The sequence below is a fragment of the Cyprinodon tularosa genome, unplaced genomic scaffold (genome assembly GCF_016077235.1).
Source record: "Cyprinodon tularosa strain WSP-4 unplaced genomic scaffold, ASM1607723v1 ctg25, whole genome shotgun sequence".
NCBI classification, from domain to species: Eukaryota; Metazoa; Chordata; class Actinopteri; order Cyprinodontiformes; family Cyprinodontidae; genus Cyprinodon; species Cyprinodon tularosa.
Window position 1 is genome coordinate 2,118,557 of NW_024038928.1, and position 19,050 is coordinate 2,137,606.

Genomic DNA, 19,050 nt, shown 5'->3' on the forward strand with positions numbered 1-19,050 from the left:
GAACTATGGGAAAGAGAAAACATGGCGGGCTGTTCAAACTCTGCGGAATATTTTAAACTAAAATTTATTTGAGTGACTGAACGTAGTTTTATCCGCAGTTTACGTTTGGTTCGGTGATGAACGGAGGCCGAAGGAGGTTCCAGCCTCCGGCAGGCGAGGAGTCTCCGGCGGCCACACCTCTGAGAAGAAGCCGCCTTAGCCGGAGCTTCAGGCAGAGCCAGGCGGATCCTGCCCGGAGCCCAGGAGAACCAGGTCCGGCCCAGACCTACAAACGGAACCAGACTGCTCCGTTGGAGGTCCCAGAGTCTACCGGGAACCAGAAAGAACCAGGTCTGAGTCACATGTTTGGTTCGGGTCCCAGTTCAGCGGGTCTGTTTCAGGCTCCACTCAGAAATGTTTTGGTTTGGAGTTTAGTCCAAATTTCTCCAGTCATGAACTGGTTCTGATACAGAAAGCGGTGTTTTTACAACCAGGGATGCTTCGACTGCCATTCGGCATCAGACTGATTCCGATGGAGCGGAAATTAATAATATAATATAATTTAAGACCTCAGATTGGTCCAGTTAATGCCAGCTCATGAAGGTGAGATGATGATGTGTTTAATGAAAGCAGGACATCATCTGCAGATGACAGCAGTGATGAGACGGTTCTGGGTTCTGCTGAGCAGCCGGACTTCGGGTTCAGGTTGATGTTTTGGATCAAACTTTGTGCATCTCCTCTCTTCCAGAGTTTAAGACCCCCACCAGAATCTCCAGATCCAAAACGGCCCCTGTTCCCAGCGCAGAGTCTCCCCACAATGACTCGGACTTCCAGCAGGACATCATCTGGGACGCCACTTCTCCATCGCCCCACAAACCCGGTAAACCTCTAACAGACCCCTCATGCTGCTTTCTTCAGATCTGTATCATGTAATATTCTCCTTGTGGTGTGTTCAGGTAAAAGAGGAAAAAAGACAGCTGCTGGAGCAGTTACCATCTCTGAGATTGTCAGGAGGATCGCTCCGAAGGTCAGAGGCTCTCTGCTCGGGTCGGGTGGAACCAGCTGCTGAACTCCAGCTGATGTTCTGTTTGTCTTTATGCAGCACGGCAGGCCGCAGGTCACAGAGCCCACCTTACAGCAGTGGATCGGAGACAGCGCCGCCATTCCCTGCACTCCAGATGTTCAGGGTCCGAAACCCAAAAAGAAATCCCCGAGGTGGGTACAGTTTGGACCAGAAGGTCGGGTTCTGATTGCTTTATTTTTTAAGCTTTTTTATTGTCATTACACTGTCACAACGAACACAGAGCAAGGAACAAAATTAACACTGCATTTAACCCATTCCCTTGGGAAGCAGTTGGGCTGCCATTGTGTGGCGCCCGGGGAGCAGTGTGGGGTTAAGGGTCTTGCTCAGGGACCCAGAGTGCAGCTTGTGGAGATCAGAGTATTTGCAACCTTCTCATAACACAAGCCCACTGCTATAATCAGCATTGGGCTGCAACTTTCAGCAATCCCTGATTGCTGAAAGTTGTTTTATCTGTTCCAAATAAATGACTTTTTCCAAAACAGGACTCTGAAAACCGCCTCAACAAAAATAAAGGTTTTGAGAGTGATTGATTAATATGTGTGCAAGATCCAAGCTATTTTTAGTTTGCTTTTTTTTTTTTTTTTTTTGTGGATTTTACCTTTATTTTTATTTTTCTTTGAATGAGTTTCATTTCAAATGTATGTTGACATCAATTTTTTATTTCTCTTTTTCCTGAATACATTTTTCAGATTTTATTTTTCAAAGTTCTTTTCAGATTTTTTTTTTGGGGGGGCGAGGGTGTTTACGAATTACATTCTTTTCGAATTTCAATTTTCAGATTTCACCCTGTCCGGGTGGTCTGTGTTTGGACCAATAGAAATGCTGTTGCTAGCATCCGAGCAGAGCAGCTTTTTTCTGTTGGTCCACTTACAGACCGCCGTGAAGTATAGAGGGCGAAATATTTACCCATACCAAAAAAAATGGAGACTCCAAAAACAGAAAAGATTAAGTCGAAGAAAAAAAATCTGGAGGAAAACAAAATGAATAAAATTAAAATATACCAAAAACAAAACATGAAAAAGCTGAAAAATCATAAAAAAAGAAAAAAAATTGTCAAAAGAAAAAAACATAGAATCTAAAAAATAAAAACTGAAAAAAATAATATCAATAAATTAAAAAGGCAGGCTGTAAAAATGTTTATACAATTTATTCACTCAAAACGTTTCTTTTTTCTTCTTCTTTTTTTTTTGGAGAATTTTTCAAGTTTGATTTTTGAAATGCATTTTCTTCAAATGTAGTTTTTTTTAAATGTGTCTTTGCTTCACTAATATTGGAACAAATTTCTCTCCATAGATTGTTAGGTGTTGCTTTGTATGGAAATTGACCCGCAGGAGAAAAAGTTTGACGTTTCACAGAATCTTTTATCCGATTGTAACATGAGTCTTTTTTTCTGCAGAACCAACGGGGTGGAGGACCTGCTGCGACTCGCCAGGCAGTTTGATCTAAATATGTTCCACCAGGATGAAGAGGAGGAGGATGAAGATGAGGGCATCCTAGAGAGCAGCAGGCAAGATGAAAGTTGTTTCCCTGGGAACCTTCAGCCGGCCACGAACATGGCGGCTGGATCAGAACCCCAGCCTCCACCGGATCGGCTGCTGGTAGACGACTTGGACTTCCTGTTTGACGGTCCGACCCAGAGGCTGAGCGGAGACCTGAGTCAGGCTCCGTCTCAGACCCGATCTGCTTCGGCTTCCGTGGAGGTCAACAGGAAACCATCCGTGTCTGGTTCTGGTTCTGCTCCTGGCAAAAACAAACAGGACTCTGTCCCGATCGAGTTTGAGGACGACTGGGATAACGACGACTTGCTAAATGACTCACTGGTTCTGGAGATGACCCAGAATCCTTTGAGCTTCATGGTTCCGGAGCTCTGTTCTACCCAGAAACCGGCAGGTTCTGCCAGAGCTCCAGAAAGAGTCGCCCCGGGTCAGAGTTCATTGGGCCGGGTCACTCCCAGGCTGGTCTCCCTGGATAAGAGCTCAGCGGGTCGGGTCGGCCCACCAGCTGGATCCCGAGTTGAGAAGGAAAATCTGAGACCAGCCGCGTCTTTTAAACCTAACCGGACCTTCGGTTCTCCAAGGAAGAGCATAGAAACGAACACGTCATCAGCCCAGCAGGTGGGTTCTGGTTCTAAAAACCAGAACTGGTTCCGGTCTCTCTCTGGACCTCAGCTCACGGGTCCAACAAGCAGCTTTAAACAAGAACCACAAAGAACCCAGAACAATCTGAGGACCCCTGCAGGAACCGCAGAAACTCTGGGGTCCAACCAGGTGGACTTCCTGGACGACGACCTGGACTCTCTGTTCTCATCCGAGCCGGTCTGGGACGACCCGGCTGACGACGACCTGCTGTGTGAAATGTGTGACGACCTGGAGAACCAGATCCTGATCCAGGTCCAGCTTAAAACCGAGCCCAGCACCAGACAGGCTCCAGTACCGGCGCTGCAGCCGACCCACAGAACCTGGGAGAACCGGGACCGTTTGGACACGGCTGGCAGAGCAGCTGGCGGCTCCTTGGCTGCTGGAGTGAAGCAGCCAATCAGATTCTCCCAACCTAAACCTGCTGCCGACACTGCGTTCAGGAGCGTCCGATCAGAACCACCTGGGGCGGGGCCACCCCCCAACACCCAGCACTACACCTTCAAGAAGCCCAGCAACCTGGTTTCCATAGCAACAGTAAAAGGTGAGATCACTCTTTTCCACCTGGAAGTCTGTGCTTGATGCAAACGCATGGCAGTGTGCAACCACTGGTGAACTGGGACAGAACCGGGTCAGTACGTACAGGTTCTGCAATGTCACTGTTTCTGGTTCCATCCAGAGTTTCTCTGGCAGGTCGCTACATCCTATAATGGGTTGTTTCTTTGGTTCACTTTAGTTTTGCTCAGGTTGTTGGAAATTTAAATTCTTCTGTGACTTTGCTTTTGTTTTTTGTTTTTACGACAAAAACGCATCATGACCGGCACACCTGTTGAACGAAGCAAAGGTATTTTGTTGGGATTTTCCAGATATTTGGACCAAACTAGCCGCTACTTAAAGTGGTTAGGGAAGCGGCTGTTCCAACCGTTGCATTTCTGAATTCTCCCGAGTGGTGCACGACTTTACACGAGTGAGTAAAGTGGATGTGATTCGTCGTTTATCAAGGGGGCGAGATTATTGTGGCGGAAGGGTCGCAAGCAAGTTTGGTTGTGGCCGGTTTGTTGGAAGCATCTTGCTAACCAGTTAGCAACTTAGTGCTAGTAGATTCCCAATGGGAAATTCCATTGGGACCAAGTAGCACTAAATTGGTGACTTAGAAACGACACTGTCAAGGAACGCTATGGACAGAGGAAACATGCAAGAGGAGGAGAGTTTAGTGTCGGAGGTCGTGGATGAGTCTCCTCCGTCATTCATTTTTTATTTAGAGGAAGAAAGCGGGGACGAAGATGTTGTGGAAGAGGACGCCAGGGTGGCAGAAGCTTGGTTTGGTGTAGAAGGCTTCCAGCCGTACATGTTTGAGCCCTTGCCTCGCAACGCTGCCAGTTCTGTTAGCTCTATGCCTGCTGAAGACACAGACATCCATCCCCGTGAACACTGGGACGGAACTCAATGGGAAAGTACAAAATTCTTATTTCAACTGTTGCGTATTTTAGCTGCGACATATGAATCAAGATGCCGATGAAACAAATTTGATTGACAGATGACCGTTGATATATGATTGACCGAATTTAGGTGTACAATCTGATGTATAACTAACTGGCCTGCATAAGATAATGAAAATGTTTTTTAAATAGAAAATTTCTAAAATTTTGAGAGAATATGGTCTGATAAATCATCCTCGGATCACAATCATCGGGATGTGATCTCCAGTTATATGGAAGGCAAAATATATCATGAATAAACTAAAGAAATAAATGTAATATTTCTGTATTTTTCTGATACAAGATGAATCTATTAAATATACCATTAAATTGTAAAGTACACAATTAAATGACCCATTAAAGAATTTAGAAATTGTCATTTTGAAAAACAATTAATTTAAAATTGCTTCTCTAATAAGTATGAGCAAATCTAGAGCAGAATAACTTTACTTTTAGGGGTCTCCTCCAGTTTGATGATTTATGTTTGGGCTCACAAGCGGAAATGTTTGGGTTTCAGAGTCCAGGTTAGAACCGGGTTTGTTTCATTTGGTTCATCCTGGTTTAACAGAGAAGGAACAAAAACTTTATCACAGTCGCATTAAAGTTCAATAAGGCATTATTTCATTACAAAACACAGAGTTAATGATGTCACTTTCTGTTCTCTTCAAAGGCAAATGCTCTGCAGCTGAAATCGAGATGAAGAAGCAGCAGGCGCTGGAGAGGAGACGACAGAGGCTGCAGGCTGTAGGGAACCGACCCGGAAACAGCTGAGCGGTGAAACGGGCGCCGATCCGAATGGACTTCAGTTACGGGGAACAGAGACGGAACCGGCCGCCGCATTTCTGCCTTGGCTCGGTTCGAAAATCAACATAAGGATGCGTTTAGGTACCGCAGAAACCGCTGCTATGGTCCTACGGTAGCCCAGAGAGGACAAACTAAACTATGGAATATCTGTGTCATTGTTAATCTGTTGTGACTTTGGGGTAAAAAGTGCTCATGGATCTGAATGAAAAACTTTGCATTTTAAAAGTTTTTTTTTGTTTAGGAAACCTTAACAAACACCCTGAGTCGGGATATATGCTTAATTTACAGAATCAGTGTGACGATATCTGAATGGTTCCTGGCATCACTGTTGGAGGAAACGTTTTTTTTTAGGTCTCTGCAGTGTATAACTAGCATTGGAGATGTATGGGAAGAAATTCGATCCAATATAATTGGAACAAAAACACATTTTGCATAAAATCAATTTGCGGAACATTTGTTTCAAAGATGGGATTTGTACTTCAAGTTTATGATACGTTTGCAGAAGTAAAACCCATATTTTTAGTTTGCTTTTTCTTCAGATTTTTACTTTATTCATTTTATTTTCCAAATATTTCTTCAAATTTTATGTTTTTTTCAAAGTTCTTTTTAGATTTTTTTAGGGGAGGGATGAGTTTTACAAATTGGATTCTTTTTAAATCCCGATTTGCAGATGGATGGATCTGAATTTTTGTCTTTACACTGAACCATGGAAGTTAGAAATAGCTCTTCTATTGGTCACTGACCGCCCAAAAGTGCAGTGGGTGGGATGTTTAAATCAGGATTTAGTAGAGCGCAATTTGCAAAACTTAGACTCCCCTTAAAAAAAAATCTTAAAATGAAAAAGAAAAAAAAATCTGAGAAATTATACTTTGGGGTAAAAAAAACTCTGGAATAGTTTTTCTTTTATATTTAAGCAATTTAAAATTGGGAAAAAAAATTGAAAAAATATTACAAACTAAAAATAATGAACTTTTACTTAAATCACTCTAAAAAAAACTTTTTTTGATTGAGAGGTTTTTAAAGGTTCCATTTTTGAAACACTTCTTTTTAATAAACTGTTTTGAAACCAGTTGGTTTAATTAATCTGTTAATCAAAACCATGTTGGTCCAGCTGAGAGCATCTGTCCCCCTCCTTCATTTCCAGCGCTCCTTTACTCACATTTTTGGACTCTAAGACTGTTTATCCTCACTGAGCATGCCCAGTTAATGTTGATGATTTGCACCTTCATGAATCTGCTTTTGAATAAAAGGAATTTAACCAACCTATGTTGATGAATCATTGTTTAAAAAAAAACTGTTGCTAGGGGAATCTGAAAAGTTGCAAAATATAGCAGCAAAGTCACAAAATTGAAAACGGTGTTTAAAAGAACAACAATTAGCCTAAGGATGCATTGTTAGTGGAAGAAACGGTACAGTTTCAAGAGGTGTGATTTCCTGGAAAGTAGCCAATAAAAGGCAGGTTATTTTCTCCAGTGGTTACTGACCTCAAAGTGACAAAAGGTTGAATTTATTGTCCGTCGGTTCTCATTTGTGTAGAATCGATTTTCATTCATCTGCTTTGTTCATTTAATTCTCTGTGGCTCTCACTTTTATTTCTCTATTTACATTCAGGGTCAGAAAAAACTTGACTAAGAAATTGCTAATGGGAAGACTGATTGTTTTGAGAATTTTACTTTCAACCCAGAAGATAAATAAGAATTAATTAGGGTTAATTTATATTAACCCTAATTTCTCCCTTAAAGGAGAAAAGGAAAAAAAAATAAAAGTGAATAAGTTGGTTCACAATTTAACCTGCCCTACCATCATACTTCCTACTTCCTGTCTTCTTTGTCTTTTTATGCCACTAGTAATGTACAGTTGACTCTTGTGATGCAACAAAAAGTGTTCCTTGTCGTCATGTGAAATAGACCAACTTCATTACAAATACAACAACAAATGATCCAATGGTATGGATCTGGTAGTGACAGAATGTCCTACTGGATTTTTAGACATATTCAACTGATAGAATAACATTAATTATGACAGGGAGATATGAAGTGAATAAATTTCCAATAATGTTTTAAGCAAACATGTCTTTTCTAGGAATCTTGCAAAATTAATTAGTCCTCCAAACCCCTGACACCCCAGGGTGCAGACCAGGAAGCAGTAGTAGTTTAACACACGTCTCTGCACCTTCTCTACTGTTGCCCACTCATTACTCCATCCAGTGTCTTGCCCATGACCAAAATCTAATAAATTAGAAAAGAATCCTAAAGAAATAAGTAATGATAATCTAAAAATAGAATACCTGAAACTCTAAACTATTAAAACAATTAAATGTGGTTTATTTAAAATAAGATCTCTTTCTTCAAAAAGTCTGTTGGTTAATGAGGATTATGTGAGCATAAATGAGGCAACTCCTTTTAGTTATTTAAATTTTCACATACCCAGAAATTCTGGGTAAGGAGGGAGGAGTAGCAGCAATCTTTCAGTCTGACTTATTGATTACTCCAAAGGCAGTTAATAATTACAACTCTTTTGAACATTTAACCCTTAGTTTCCCTCATCCTAATTGCAAAGCCAGAAAACCTCTTGTTTTTGTAACTTTGTATCGTCCATCAGGTCTAAATTTTTTCTCAGAATTTTTGGAAATTTTCATATTTCCTATCTGATTTGAATACTGTCAGGGTCATCATAGTGGGGGATTTTAACATCCATGCTGACATTGAAGGTGATAGCTTAAGAGCAGCCTTTAATGCTATCTTAGACGCTATTGGCTTTGTTCAAAATGTGAATAGTCCCACACATTATCATCTTCATACTTTTGACCTTGTGCTGACATATGGCAATAAATGAGCAGAAATAACAGTATTTCCTCACAACCCTGTCCTCTCTGACCACTTTTTAATAACCTTCAGGATTACTTTAACAGATCCCCCCCCAAAAGAAGGTTTCACTTTAGCCGATTATCAGATAGTGCAGTTATAAATTTTAAAAAATACGTTCGAATTTCTATCTCCTGCATCACTGAGCAGTACTGTAGAGGGCAACCATTTAATGTATTTCTTTTCACAAATTGATGGTTTTGTTGATGGGGTTGCTAGTTCTTTGCGTACCGCCTTAGACAGCACAGCCCCTCCAAAAAAGAAATACTTCAAAAATAGAAAGCTGGCTCCTTGGTTTAATGCAGAGCTACGCACTTAAAAGTAAAATGCTTGGAGAATATAAGATTGCTGTATAACCCTTTGTAAAGCAAGAGCAGCATATTTCTCCAAACTAATAGAGGAGAATAAGAATAATAATCCTTATTGGTTCTTGAGCCCTCTTTATGGTCTGACCAAACCGCTTGCAGACACAATAAGGACAATAAGAAAATCCACATAACACTGATCAGATCCACCCTAAAAAAACTGAAACTCACCGGATACATTTATCTAAGTAATGATATTAAAGAATCATAATATTCAGCAATGTTTTTTTTTTTTTTATTAATGTCCAGACGTGAGTGGTTGAATCGTTCGTCATGTATGTGATAACATTTCTGTCTTAGGTCAATGATCTCCTGAGCACCGTTTCATCTGTTGTCCGCTCATCTCCAGCCATCCGCCTTCAGAAATTAGGCTTCTTCTATTCTACAAAACATAATCAGTAGATCAGGTCCAGATACCAACACTTCCCTCTGAAGCACCTGTCCGCCGCTGGATCTGAGCTCAGCTCATGGAAAGCAGGAACACCAGGTTCCCTCAGAGTTCTGGTGCTTGAAGTGATTGTTTGTGGTTCCCGTCCAATCGGAGAGCTCAGAGAGAAGTGATGAAGACACAAGCAGCTGCTGTCAGACATCCACCACCATCTTCCTGTGGAAGTCCAACCCACCAACCATCTACAGAAGAAACAGGAAGTGAGGTCAGAGGACAGAATTCAGGTACATTACAGGTATTCTGTTAGTTTCTGCCACACTTCAACCTGAGTGAGAGAACCTGGATGGGAACCTCTGAACACTCACTGCGCAGAACTCCTCAAAGGACACCCTGCCGTCTCCGTCTTTGTCAGCGCGGATGATAGTCTTGTCAACAACCTGCTGCAGCTCCGTGTCCTGCAGGTTTTTGCCCACCATCATCTTCAGCACCTGGAAGAGCTCTCCATTGGAAATGAATCCGTCTTTGTCCATGTCATAAACCCTGAAGGCGACTGAGCTCAGGGACAGAAACACAGCAGGTTCAGAGAGACGAAGTCTGGTCGGTACGACTCAAAGACAGATGAAGGAACATCTGGACTCACAGTGGAGCTTCTGCAGTTTGTCTCCTCTGATGCTGAACTGAGAAACTCCTTTAATGAACTCTGAGAAACAAAAACAGGCTCGTTCATAAGGGGTACTACCTCTGCCGTATTTAAAAATACATAATGAAATAAATAAAATACAATCAACGAATAAATGTAAGTAGAAATTTAATTATACAGTGAGACATAAATGTATATAACTCTTTTAATTAGCTTCTTTATTTTTATTATTATTATTACAGTGGTGTAATGACAATAAAGTTGAATTCTATTCTTATCTTCTGGCATCATTCTGTTTTACTGGATGTGTATAAAATCCTTCGAAATGACAAATGGTGGGCATGTAGGTGGCGCAGTGGTTAGTGTGCATGACCCATGTACGGAGGCCTTGGTCCATGATGCGGCTGACCCAGGTTTGAACCCGACCTGTGGCCCTTTGCCGTATATCCCTCCCCTTCTTTTATACTCCCTTTCCTGTCGGCCTAGTGTCAGAAAAACTCAAAAAAAAAAAAATACAATAACAAATAGTGAACAGAGTAATTCAAAAAGACAAGAAATATAACAGTTTACAATTTGAAAAAGGACATATACTGAAGGATTTTTATTGCTTTTCCTAGCATCCCTCCATCCCTATCCGATCAAAACAACAAAAACATGCTATGGGGCTCTCTACATCTACATAAATATGGAGAATTTAGATTCAACTTTCTATCTGAGTTAAGAGTGGCTCTCATACACTTTTAAACCTCTATGATTGTCCATTTGTTCATATCACGTTAAGGTAAATCCACCTGTATATAAGCCACCCGGATTGTACATATGTCACCTCAAACCTCTGTGCTACTACCTTGTATTTTTTTATTTTCTTATTTTCATTTTGTTTTTCATTGTGTGCAATACATGTACACTTGCACCTTAATTCTTATTTATATTGATATACTATATATATATATATGTATTGTTTATTCTTCTTAATGCACCTTTTTCCTCCTTGTTTGCACCTTCGTCTTTAATTACTATGCCAATATGTGACGAGTGAATTTCTCCGCTGTGAGATCAATAAAGCTCATCTAATCTAATTTAATCTAATATCAGATGGATTATTATACCATTCCCTGTAGGTAGGGTTGTTGTATTGTGCTTTCTACTGTCTAAGTATGACTATCTTTGAAATTATTTAAATTTTAAGCCACTCTGTTTTTTTATTCCTATTTTGGAATTATTCTCTAAGGATAAAATGGAATTTAAAATGCCGTTGATCATTCCCATCACATTATGCCAGTACTAAGTCAGACGGGCAGAGATGAAACATAAGGAAAACATCTCAAGGCCTATGTTTGCATCCCCAGCATTTATTAGTGTTTTTTACGTTCCTGCTCTTAAATTTTAACTGGCACCCAATATAATTTGCTGGACATTTTAAACTTCCTTTTTTTCCAGGAGAACAGCAATTCTTCCTTCAGCATCAATGTTTTTTTCTGCACTAAGACCTCCATATCTCCTTCTGTTGTTTCCGTTGTGAAGATGCAGCCCTCAGGTTCTGTTAAGACTGAACCCAGGACCGGTCTGGTACCAGAGTCTCCTGTACATCTGGGTCTCCATAGGGATCACAGGTCGTTAAAACTGGTCCTGAGGTCTAAACCCCGAAAGTTCTAAAGGATTATTCCTGCCTGAGTGTAACCAGCTCCCACTGTCCTACTGGAACCCAGAACTGTTCATATTTACCAAGGAAGTCAACTTCCCCATTTCCATCGGTGTCGAAGATGTCAATGACTCTCCTGACCAGTGGGTTCTGCTGGAGTTCTGGCAGAGACGTGAACTCGTCCACGCTCAGGGAACCGGATTTATCCAGGTCCAGTTTCCTGAACCTTTTCCCCAGCCTCCTGATCTCCTCCCCCTCGTCTGCAATGAAACACACGGACAAACGGGTCTCCTGCTGCTCTCTGATCAGGTCAACCTGCTGCTCGCCTCTCCTTCCAGCAGACTCACCTGCTTTCTTCTTGGTGTTTGCCATGTTGGTCCACTGCTGCCGTGCCTGGGTCTGAGCACTAACACCGGGTCATGTGACCATTTGACCCGCCTCTCAGAGCTAATCACCCCCCTGATCAGCATAACTCAGCTGTAAGCCGCCCGCTCATGGCTCATAAGTCCATAAAGGTCTGGATCCAGCTCTCAGTTCTGTCTCAGAACTATCAGCTGGTCTGGATCAGAACGTTTTCAGGATGTTGAACCCAGTTTGAGTCCAGTACCAGACCGACATCAGAGGGATTTTTTTAAAACGCCTTAGTTTTGATCTTTCCAACAAATTCAGCTTTGTCCTCCAATCATGGAGTATTCAGCCCCCCGCCCCCGTGTTTCCTGCCCCACAGAACTTTTAAAAATCTGTTTAGAGCTGCCTCTGGCTTATTCAAACTTCTTTTTCCTCATGTTTTCACCGTGTGAGACACTTTGAATCCTTACTTTCAGGGCCCTTCATGGACAGGCGCCTGGCTACATGACAGGTCTGATCCAGCCGTATACGTCGGTCCGTAGCCTACGGTCTTCAGGTCAAAACCTGCTTATGGTTCCTCGGACCCGTTTTAAAACCCGAGGAGACCGGTCTTTTAAAGCGGTAGCACCCCGTCTCTGGAATGAACTCCCCCTGTCCCTGCGCTCTCTGGACTCGGTGGATATCTTTAAAAAGCAGCTAAAAACACACCTGTTTTCACTAGCTTTCCAAAGCACATAGCGTGTTGTTTTATTCCCTTATTTATTATAGCTTTTATTGCATTTTATCTGTTTTTACTTGTGTTGTTTTTATGTTATCATATGAAGCACTTTGTGACTTTGTCTGTGAAAAGTGCTATACAAATAAAGTTTACTTACTTACTTACTTACTTACTTACTTACTTACTTACTTACTATACAAATAAAGTTTACTTACTTACTTACTTACTTACTTACTTACTTACTATACAAATAAAGTTTACTTACTTACTTACTTACTTACTTACTATACAAATAAAGTTTACTTACTTACTTACTTACTTACTTACTTACTTACTATACAAATAAAGTTTACTTACTTACTTACTTACTTACTTACTTACTTACTTACTATACAAATAAAGTTTACTTACTTACTTACTTACTTACTTACTTACTTACTTACTTACTATACAAATAAAGTTTACTTACTTACTTACTTACTTACTTACTTACTATACAAATAAAGTTTACTTACTTACTTACTTACTTACTTACTTTCTTACTTTCTTAGTTACTTACTTACTTACTTACTATACAAATAAAGTTTACTTACTTTACTTACTTACTTACTTACTTTACTTACTTACTTACTTACTATACAAATAAAGTTTACTTACTTTACTTACTTACTTACTTACTATACAAATAAAGTTTACTTACTTTACTTACTTACTTACTTTACTTACTTACTATACAAATAAAGTTTACTTACTTTACTTGCTTACTTTACTTACTTACTTATTTACTATACAAATAAAGTTTACTTACTTACTTACTTTACTTACTTACCATACAAATAAAGTTTACTTACTTACTTACTATACAAATAAAGTTTACTTACTTTACTTACTTACTTACTTACTTACTTTACTTACTAGCTTACTTACTTACTTACTTACTTACTATACAAATAAAGTTTACTTACTTACTTACTTACTTACTTACTTACTTACTTACTATACAAATAAAGTTTACTTACTTACTTACTTACTTACTTACTTACTTACTTACTTACTTACTTACTTACTTACTTACTTACTTACTTACTTACTTACTTACTTACTTACTTACTTACTTACTTACTTACTATACAAATAAAGTTTACTTACTTACTTACTTACTTACTATACAAATAAAGTTTACTTACTTACTTACTTACTTACTTACTTACTTACTTACTTTCTTACTTTCTTAGTTACTTACTTACTTACTATACAAATAAAGTTTACTTACTTTACTTACTTACTTACTTACTTTACTTACTTACTTACTTACTATACAAATAAAGTTTACTTACTTTACTTACTTACTTACTTACTATACAAATAAAGTTTACTTACTTTACTTACTTACTTACTTACTTACTTTACTTACTTACTTACTTACTATACAAATAAAGTTTACTTACTTTACTTACTTACTTTACTTACTTACTTATTTACTATACAAATAAAGTTTACTTACTTACTTACTTTACTTACTTACTTACTATACAAATAAAGTTTACTTACTTACTTACTATACAAATAAAGTTTACTTACTTTACTTACTTACTTACTTTACTTACTTACTTACTTACTTACTTACTTACTTACTTACTATACAAATAAAGTTTATTTACTTTACTTACTTACTTACTTACTTACTTACTTTACTTACTTACTATACAAATAAAGTTTATTTACTTTACTTACTTACTTACTTACTTTACTTACTTACTTACTTACTTACTATACAAATAAAGTTTACTTACTTTACTTACTTACTTACTTTACTTACTTACTTACTTACTTACTATACAAATAAAGTTTACTTACTTACTTACTCACAAATAAACAAGATTTGCCTCAAAAGCAAACTACAAAAATATAGAGGGAAATTCTTTCAGATATTATTGAAAGCAAAAAAGACATTTTAAAACATTAAATTTAAAGAAAATGTGTTGCAAAAATGAAACTTTGAGAACTTTCTCAATAAAAAAGTGGGTTAGAGATTAATTTATGTGAATGCAAAGCTTCAACTAATATTTTTGCAGTTTGCTATTTTTTTTAAGACTTTATTTTCTAACTTGTATTTTTTCTAATATTTGTTTTAGATTTCATTTTTTAAAGATTTTATTGTTTCACGTTGTGTTTTTTATTTTTATGAGGGCAAGTTTTAAGTATTGCTTTATTTTCTAATCTCATCTTGCAGGTTTCACCCTTTTCTGTGATTTGTGGGCTGACCAGTAGAAATGAGTCTGCTCTACATGGACGTTACCTACAGCGTTTCTCTTAATTTATTTCTATTTGAATAAAATATAATCAACAACTAGCTTATTTGAAGAAATATCAGCAAGCTGTACCAAAGTGCTGTAAAATTCTCCACCTGGTAACCGCTCCAACCAATGGAATGACTCTGTGCCTGTGATGGTTAGAAGGCTTGTGTGAAAAAAGGAGGATCTTTTCATTTACTGTCAGATTAGATTAGATTAGATTAGATTCAACTTTATTGTTATTACACAGGTACAGGTACAAGGCAACGAAATACAGTTTAGGTCTAACCAGGGTTTCTACTGAATGTATAGAGATGAATACTATTACAAATAATGAACATAATATATAGATCACTAGAGTTATGAACTAAATTAACAGCTGGATATGTACCGAATATAATATACAGATGGATATTACAATAAAAAGGGTTTTTACAGTTATGTACAATAGCATATATACAGATGGGTTTTACAATAGTTTACTCCATTACTTATTTTTGTTCATATTTCTGACTTCTACTCATTACATTTTCACACAAGTATCTGTACTTTCTATTCCTTACATTTTTAAAACAAACGTTACTCGTTACTCTTGGCTTCGGTTTAATGTTTATAAATATTTAGTTCACGTCATGTGCTCCATCCAATGCAGATCATTTGCTCCATCCACATCTAGTGAAAACTAGTGGAATTGGATGAGTCATATAACGCAAATACTCATTGGTTAGCTAAAGGAAATCATCAGAAGCAAGCAGGTGTTCTTAAAAATGCAAACGTGAATTGTCTATGCCATGCTACAATGATGGATTCAGAAAAAGATGTTGAAATGTCTGAAAGGTGGAACACAGGCGAGAGCGTATCGGGAGACGGAGACCAACAAGACCTCCCTCATCCTTGGCCCTATCTCTAAGAAATTTTCAAATAGTTGTAAAGTTGAGCTTTCAATTCATATGGTGGCATCTGGCTGTTTTTATTTTTTTTAAGGTTACTTTATACTTTTATACTTTAAGTAGTTTTGGATTACATACTTTTTCACTTTTACTTGAGTAAAGAGGTCAAGCTGATACGTCAACTTTTACCAGGGTGTTTTTCAACTGCAGTATTTATGCTTCTACTTAAGTGACACATGTTTATACTTTTGACACCACTGTGAAACAGTCGGTCAACAGACCAAGTATAGACAAATTATTTTGTTTAACTTCAGCACTGAACTTAAATATTATTTTTATTTCTTTTCTGACAACCTTCCTTCTCACAACTCTTTCTTCATCTGAACCATAGGTGTTTTTAGACCATTTTTCGGCCTTAAATTTAACCATAGCATCCCTAAAATTTAGGTTGGGATTTTTAAAAAATATTTTATGCCCTTTTTAAAATGAAAAAGTAAAACAAAAGTAAAATAAATATATAACAGTCTAAAAACTACATAGTGCTTGAAAAAAAAAAAATTATATAAAAAGTATACATACTTTCCCATTAAAGATGGAGAACAATCAGCTGCCAGTGAAATAGCAAATATTCAGTGAAAATAGTGCCATTAATTTTTAATTGTGGTTCAATAGAAATATTAATAATAAACAAACAAAAATTCAGGTAAACCAGCAAGATGGAGATCTTAAACTAAAATGTTTCTTAAATGTTCAGTCAGATTTCTACTCCTGTTGATGGTTTGTTGGGACTGTTTTTGTAAATCATTATTATTCTTAAAATCACAATTTAAAATCAATATTTCAAATTATAAAATCATAATTTTGTATGTTTTTATTTATTTATCTTTTTCAGTTTCTTGTTATTAGAATTATTGTTGTGAATTTATCCTTTTCTTCAGAGGCGTGCACAGACATTTTGCGGGGCAGGTGCTCAAGGGGGGGGGGGGGGGGGCACTTTTTAGTGCACGTGGAACACTTAATAATAAAAAAAAATACACGCATGTTGAATGAATTTTGACTTTTATTTTTAACATTCTCTAAACGTGAGTTTTCAATGGAAAAAAGTCACATCGCCAACAGAACAGACTAAAGCGTACTTCTTTCATCTGGCTCATCTCCCTTTTTTCCCTCACCCATCTGTTCTCCCTCATCCTGGTCTTTTTCTGTCTCTGTGTCTTCCCTGAACTCTTCCTCATCTCCTGTCCTGTTATATGTTGATGGTATAGAGCTTCCCTGCTGTGACTGGCTACAATATATTAATAATAACCATCATGACAATAATAATAATAATAATAATAATTATATTAATAGCTTTAACAAATATGCCACATTAGTTTAAATAATGGGCTATTAGGGCAACATGACTGGAAGTCTTGTCACGTGGATCTGACTTATGGTAGCCTACAAAATAAAAGCTATTTTAATACCTGCTGATTTTGTACAAACCACTTAAAAATAAAATGTGAACAGCTTTTAAGAGTTTTCAATACGATTAACCCTCCTTTCTTGGTATTGTGCTGCAATTACTAAATCAATATACAATTAAGACAATAAAGAGACCAAAATGTGTTAATTTATGTTGCCTAACAAAACCTATACAACAGAAAATGTTTGTCTTAACACATAGATTTGTACCGAAGAGGATTAGGGCCACTGAAAAAAAAAAAGTTAACTGATTTTTAAATTTTATTTCAGTTTAACATGGGAAAAAAGTCAGAATTCTAACTTTTTTCTCAGAATTCTGACTTTAATCATTTTTATTGTCAGAATTTAGTCAGAATACTGAGCAAAAAGTCCGAATTCTCAGCAAAAAGTCAGAATTATGAGATTAAAGTCAGAATTCTGAGATTAAATTTAGAATTCTGACTTTTTTCCCATACTAAACTGAAATAAAATGTAAAAATCAGTTAACCTATTTTTATTTTTTTTTTCAGTGGCCCTAATCCTCTTCCGTAGATTTACAATTGCAAACTCTACCAACATTATTTGTAGCCTATGTGGTATGTGGTGTGGTATGTGGTTATCTGTCACTGACTTGGGCTACAGTGTAAAACTTTCAGAATCAGAATCAGGTTTATTGCCATTGTTAGTGAAGGAGTTCACAAACTAGAAATTTTTTGTGGTACAATCGTGCAACATGAAACATATAATATGGAATAGGTAAATAAAATTATAAAATATCTAAAAACTGTGGGTATACGTCATGCAATAAAATAGACTAATATATACACACTTAAGATAAAAATATGGATATAAAATATAAAAAGTAAAATAGAATCTTACAAGGAGACAACTAGTTTATCTGGTGACCAGTCGGCAAAAATGCTTGTTTGGTGCTGCTGAATGAGACATTTTAATGCACAACAAAATGATTCTGCTTGATCTGTATATTACCTGGCTAATGGGGCACGGGAGAAGCAGCCTGTCAGCGACCGTTCCTGCTATCTGAAGACGCTACTGAACTGCTATGATGCTGCGCATCTGGCATGCCCTGCGGGTGACCGCGCGAGTTCACGTGACAAAGGAAGAGAGATAGGCTGGTCGGGTGTGCGCAAGGAAGTGGCTCATTTCGGGGCATTGTTTCAGTCGTTTTTAATGGCTCAGGTTTTCAAAAGATCATTTCAAAACCGACCTCAGTAAAATCTTTATAATATTAATAATAAAAAAATAAATAAAAAACGAGTTTCAAAAGGGCATTTTCTTTGATAAAGGGCAAACTTCCTAGTGCTTTAGCACCACCTAGTGTCTATGTATGCACGCCCCTGCTTTTCTTTATAGTGTGGAGTGTGCCTAAACTTTCAAGCACAACTGTATATATTTACCGTGTTAAATACAATCCATTTTAGGAATGTAAGTCCAAAGAGGGAGAGGTTCAAAAGGGGAAGGAAAGGAGCAAGGTGAGAGGTCAGGAAAAGCCAGGTAAGTTTCAGTACAGTAGAAGACAAAAACACTGGAAGACAAAACACAAAAGTCTCAGATATGATGTGTTGAAAATGTTTGTAGAAAACATTGAAATGTAGCCTATCTTGCCTGTTCAGGCAGCTCCCAGGGTGCTCAGCACCCTTAAACCTCTGACCCTAGAATCACCCTGATGCTACCTGGACATTTAAAAAGCCCCTGACATTTGAGAGTGTGTAAAAAAAGGGTGGGGAAGAAACATCTGCAATATTATTTCCTCAAAAATGTAAATTTAATTTACTGCAAACATAATAAACAGAGATGAATCACTGTGAGTTCAACATATTTGACTTTGAGCTTCACTTTTTTAACTGATATACTGAAATACTTTTTTGATTATATTCTAATTTAGTGAGATGCAGGTATCTCTTGGTGAATCGACCCTGAATGATGGAAGGATGGAGCAGGAGATGATCAGCTGGAT

The 19,050-nt window shown here is 37.8% G+C and overlaps 2 protein-coding genes across 2 annotated transcripts; one reads left to right on the plus strand and one right to left on the minus strand.

Moving 5' to 3' along the window:
• LOC119785455 (ewing's tumor-associated antigen 1 homolog) lies at positions 1-6,380 on the plus strand. Its single transcript, XM_038288142.1, has 6 exons — positions 1-330; positions 728-859; positions 936-1,006; positions 1,082-1,194; positions 2,460-3,742; positions 5,347-6,380. Exons 1-6 carry the CDS (start codon positions 117-119, stop codon positions 5,445-5,447), a joined length of 1,914 nt encoding a protein of 637 aa, XP_038144070.1. The 5' UTR covers positions 1-116; the 3' UTR covers positions 5,448-6,380.
• Positions 6,381-8,942: 2,562 nt separating this feature from the next.
• On the minus strand, positions 8,943-11,795 carry LOC119785530 (calcineurin subunit B type 1-like). Its single transcript, XM_038288252.1, has 4 exons — positions 11,463-11,795; positions 9,738-9,797; positions 9,463-9,647; positions 8,943-9,339 (listed from the first exon to the last, which is right to left on the minus strand). Exons 1-4 carry the CDS (start codon positions 11,749-11,751, stop codon positions 9,292-9,294), a joined length of 582 nt encoding a protein of 193 aa, XP_038144180.1. The 5' UTR covers positions 11,752-11,795; the 3' UTR covers positions 8,943-9,291.
• Positions 11,796-19,050: the final 7,255 nt, after the last annotated feature.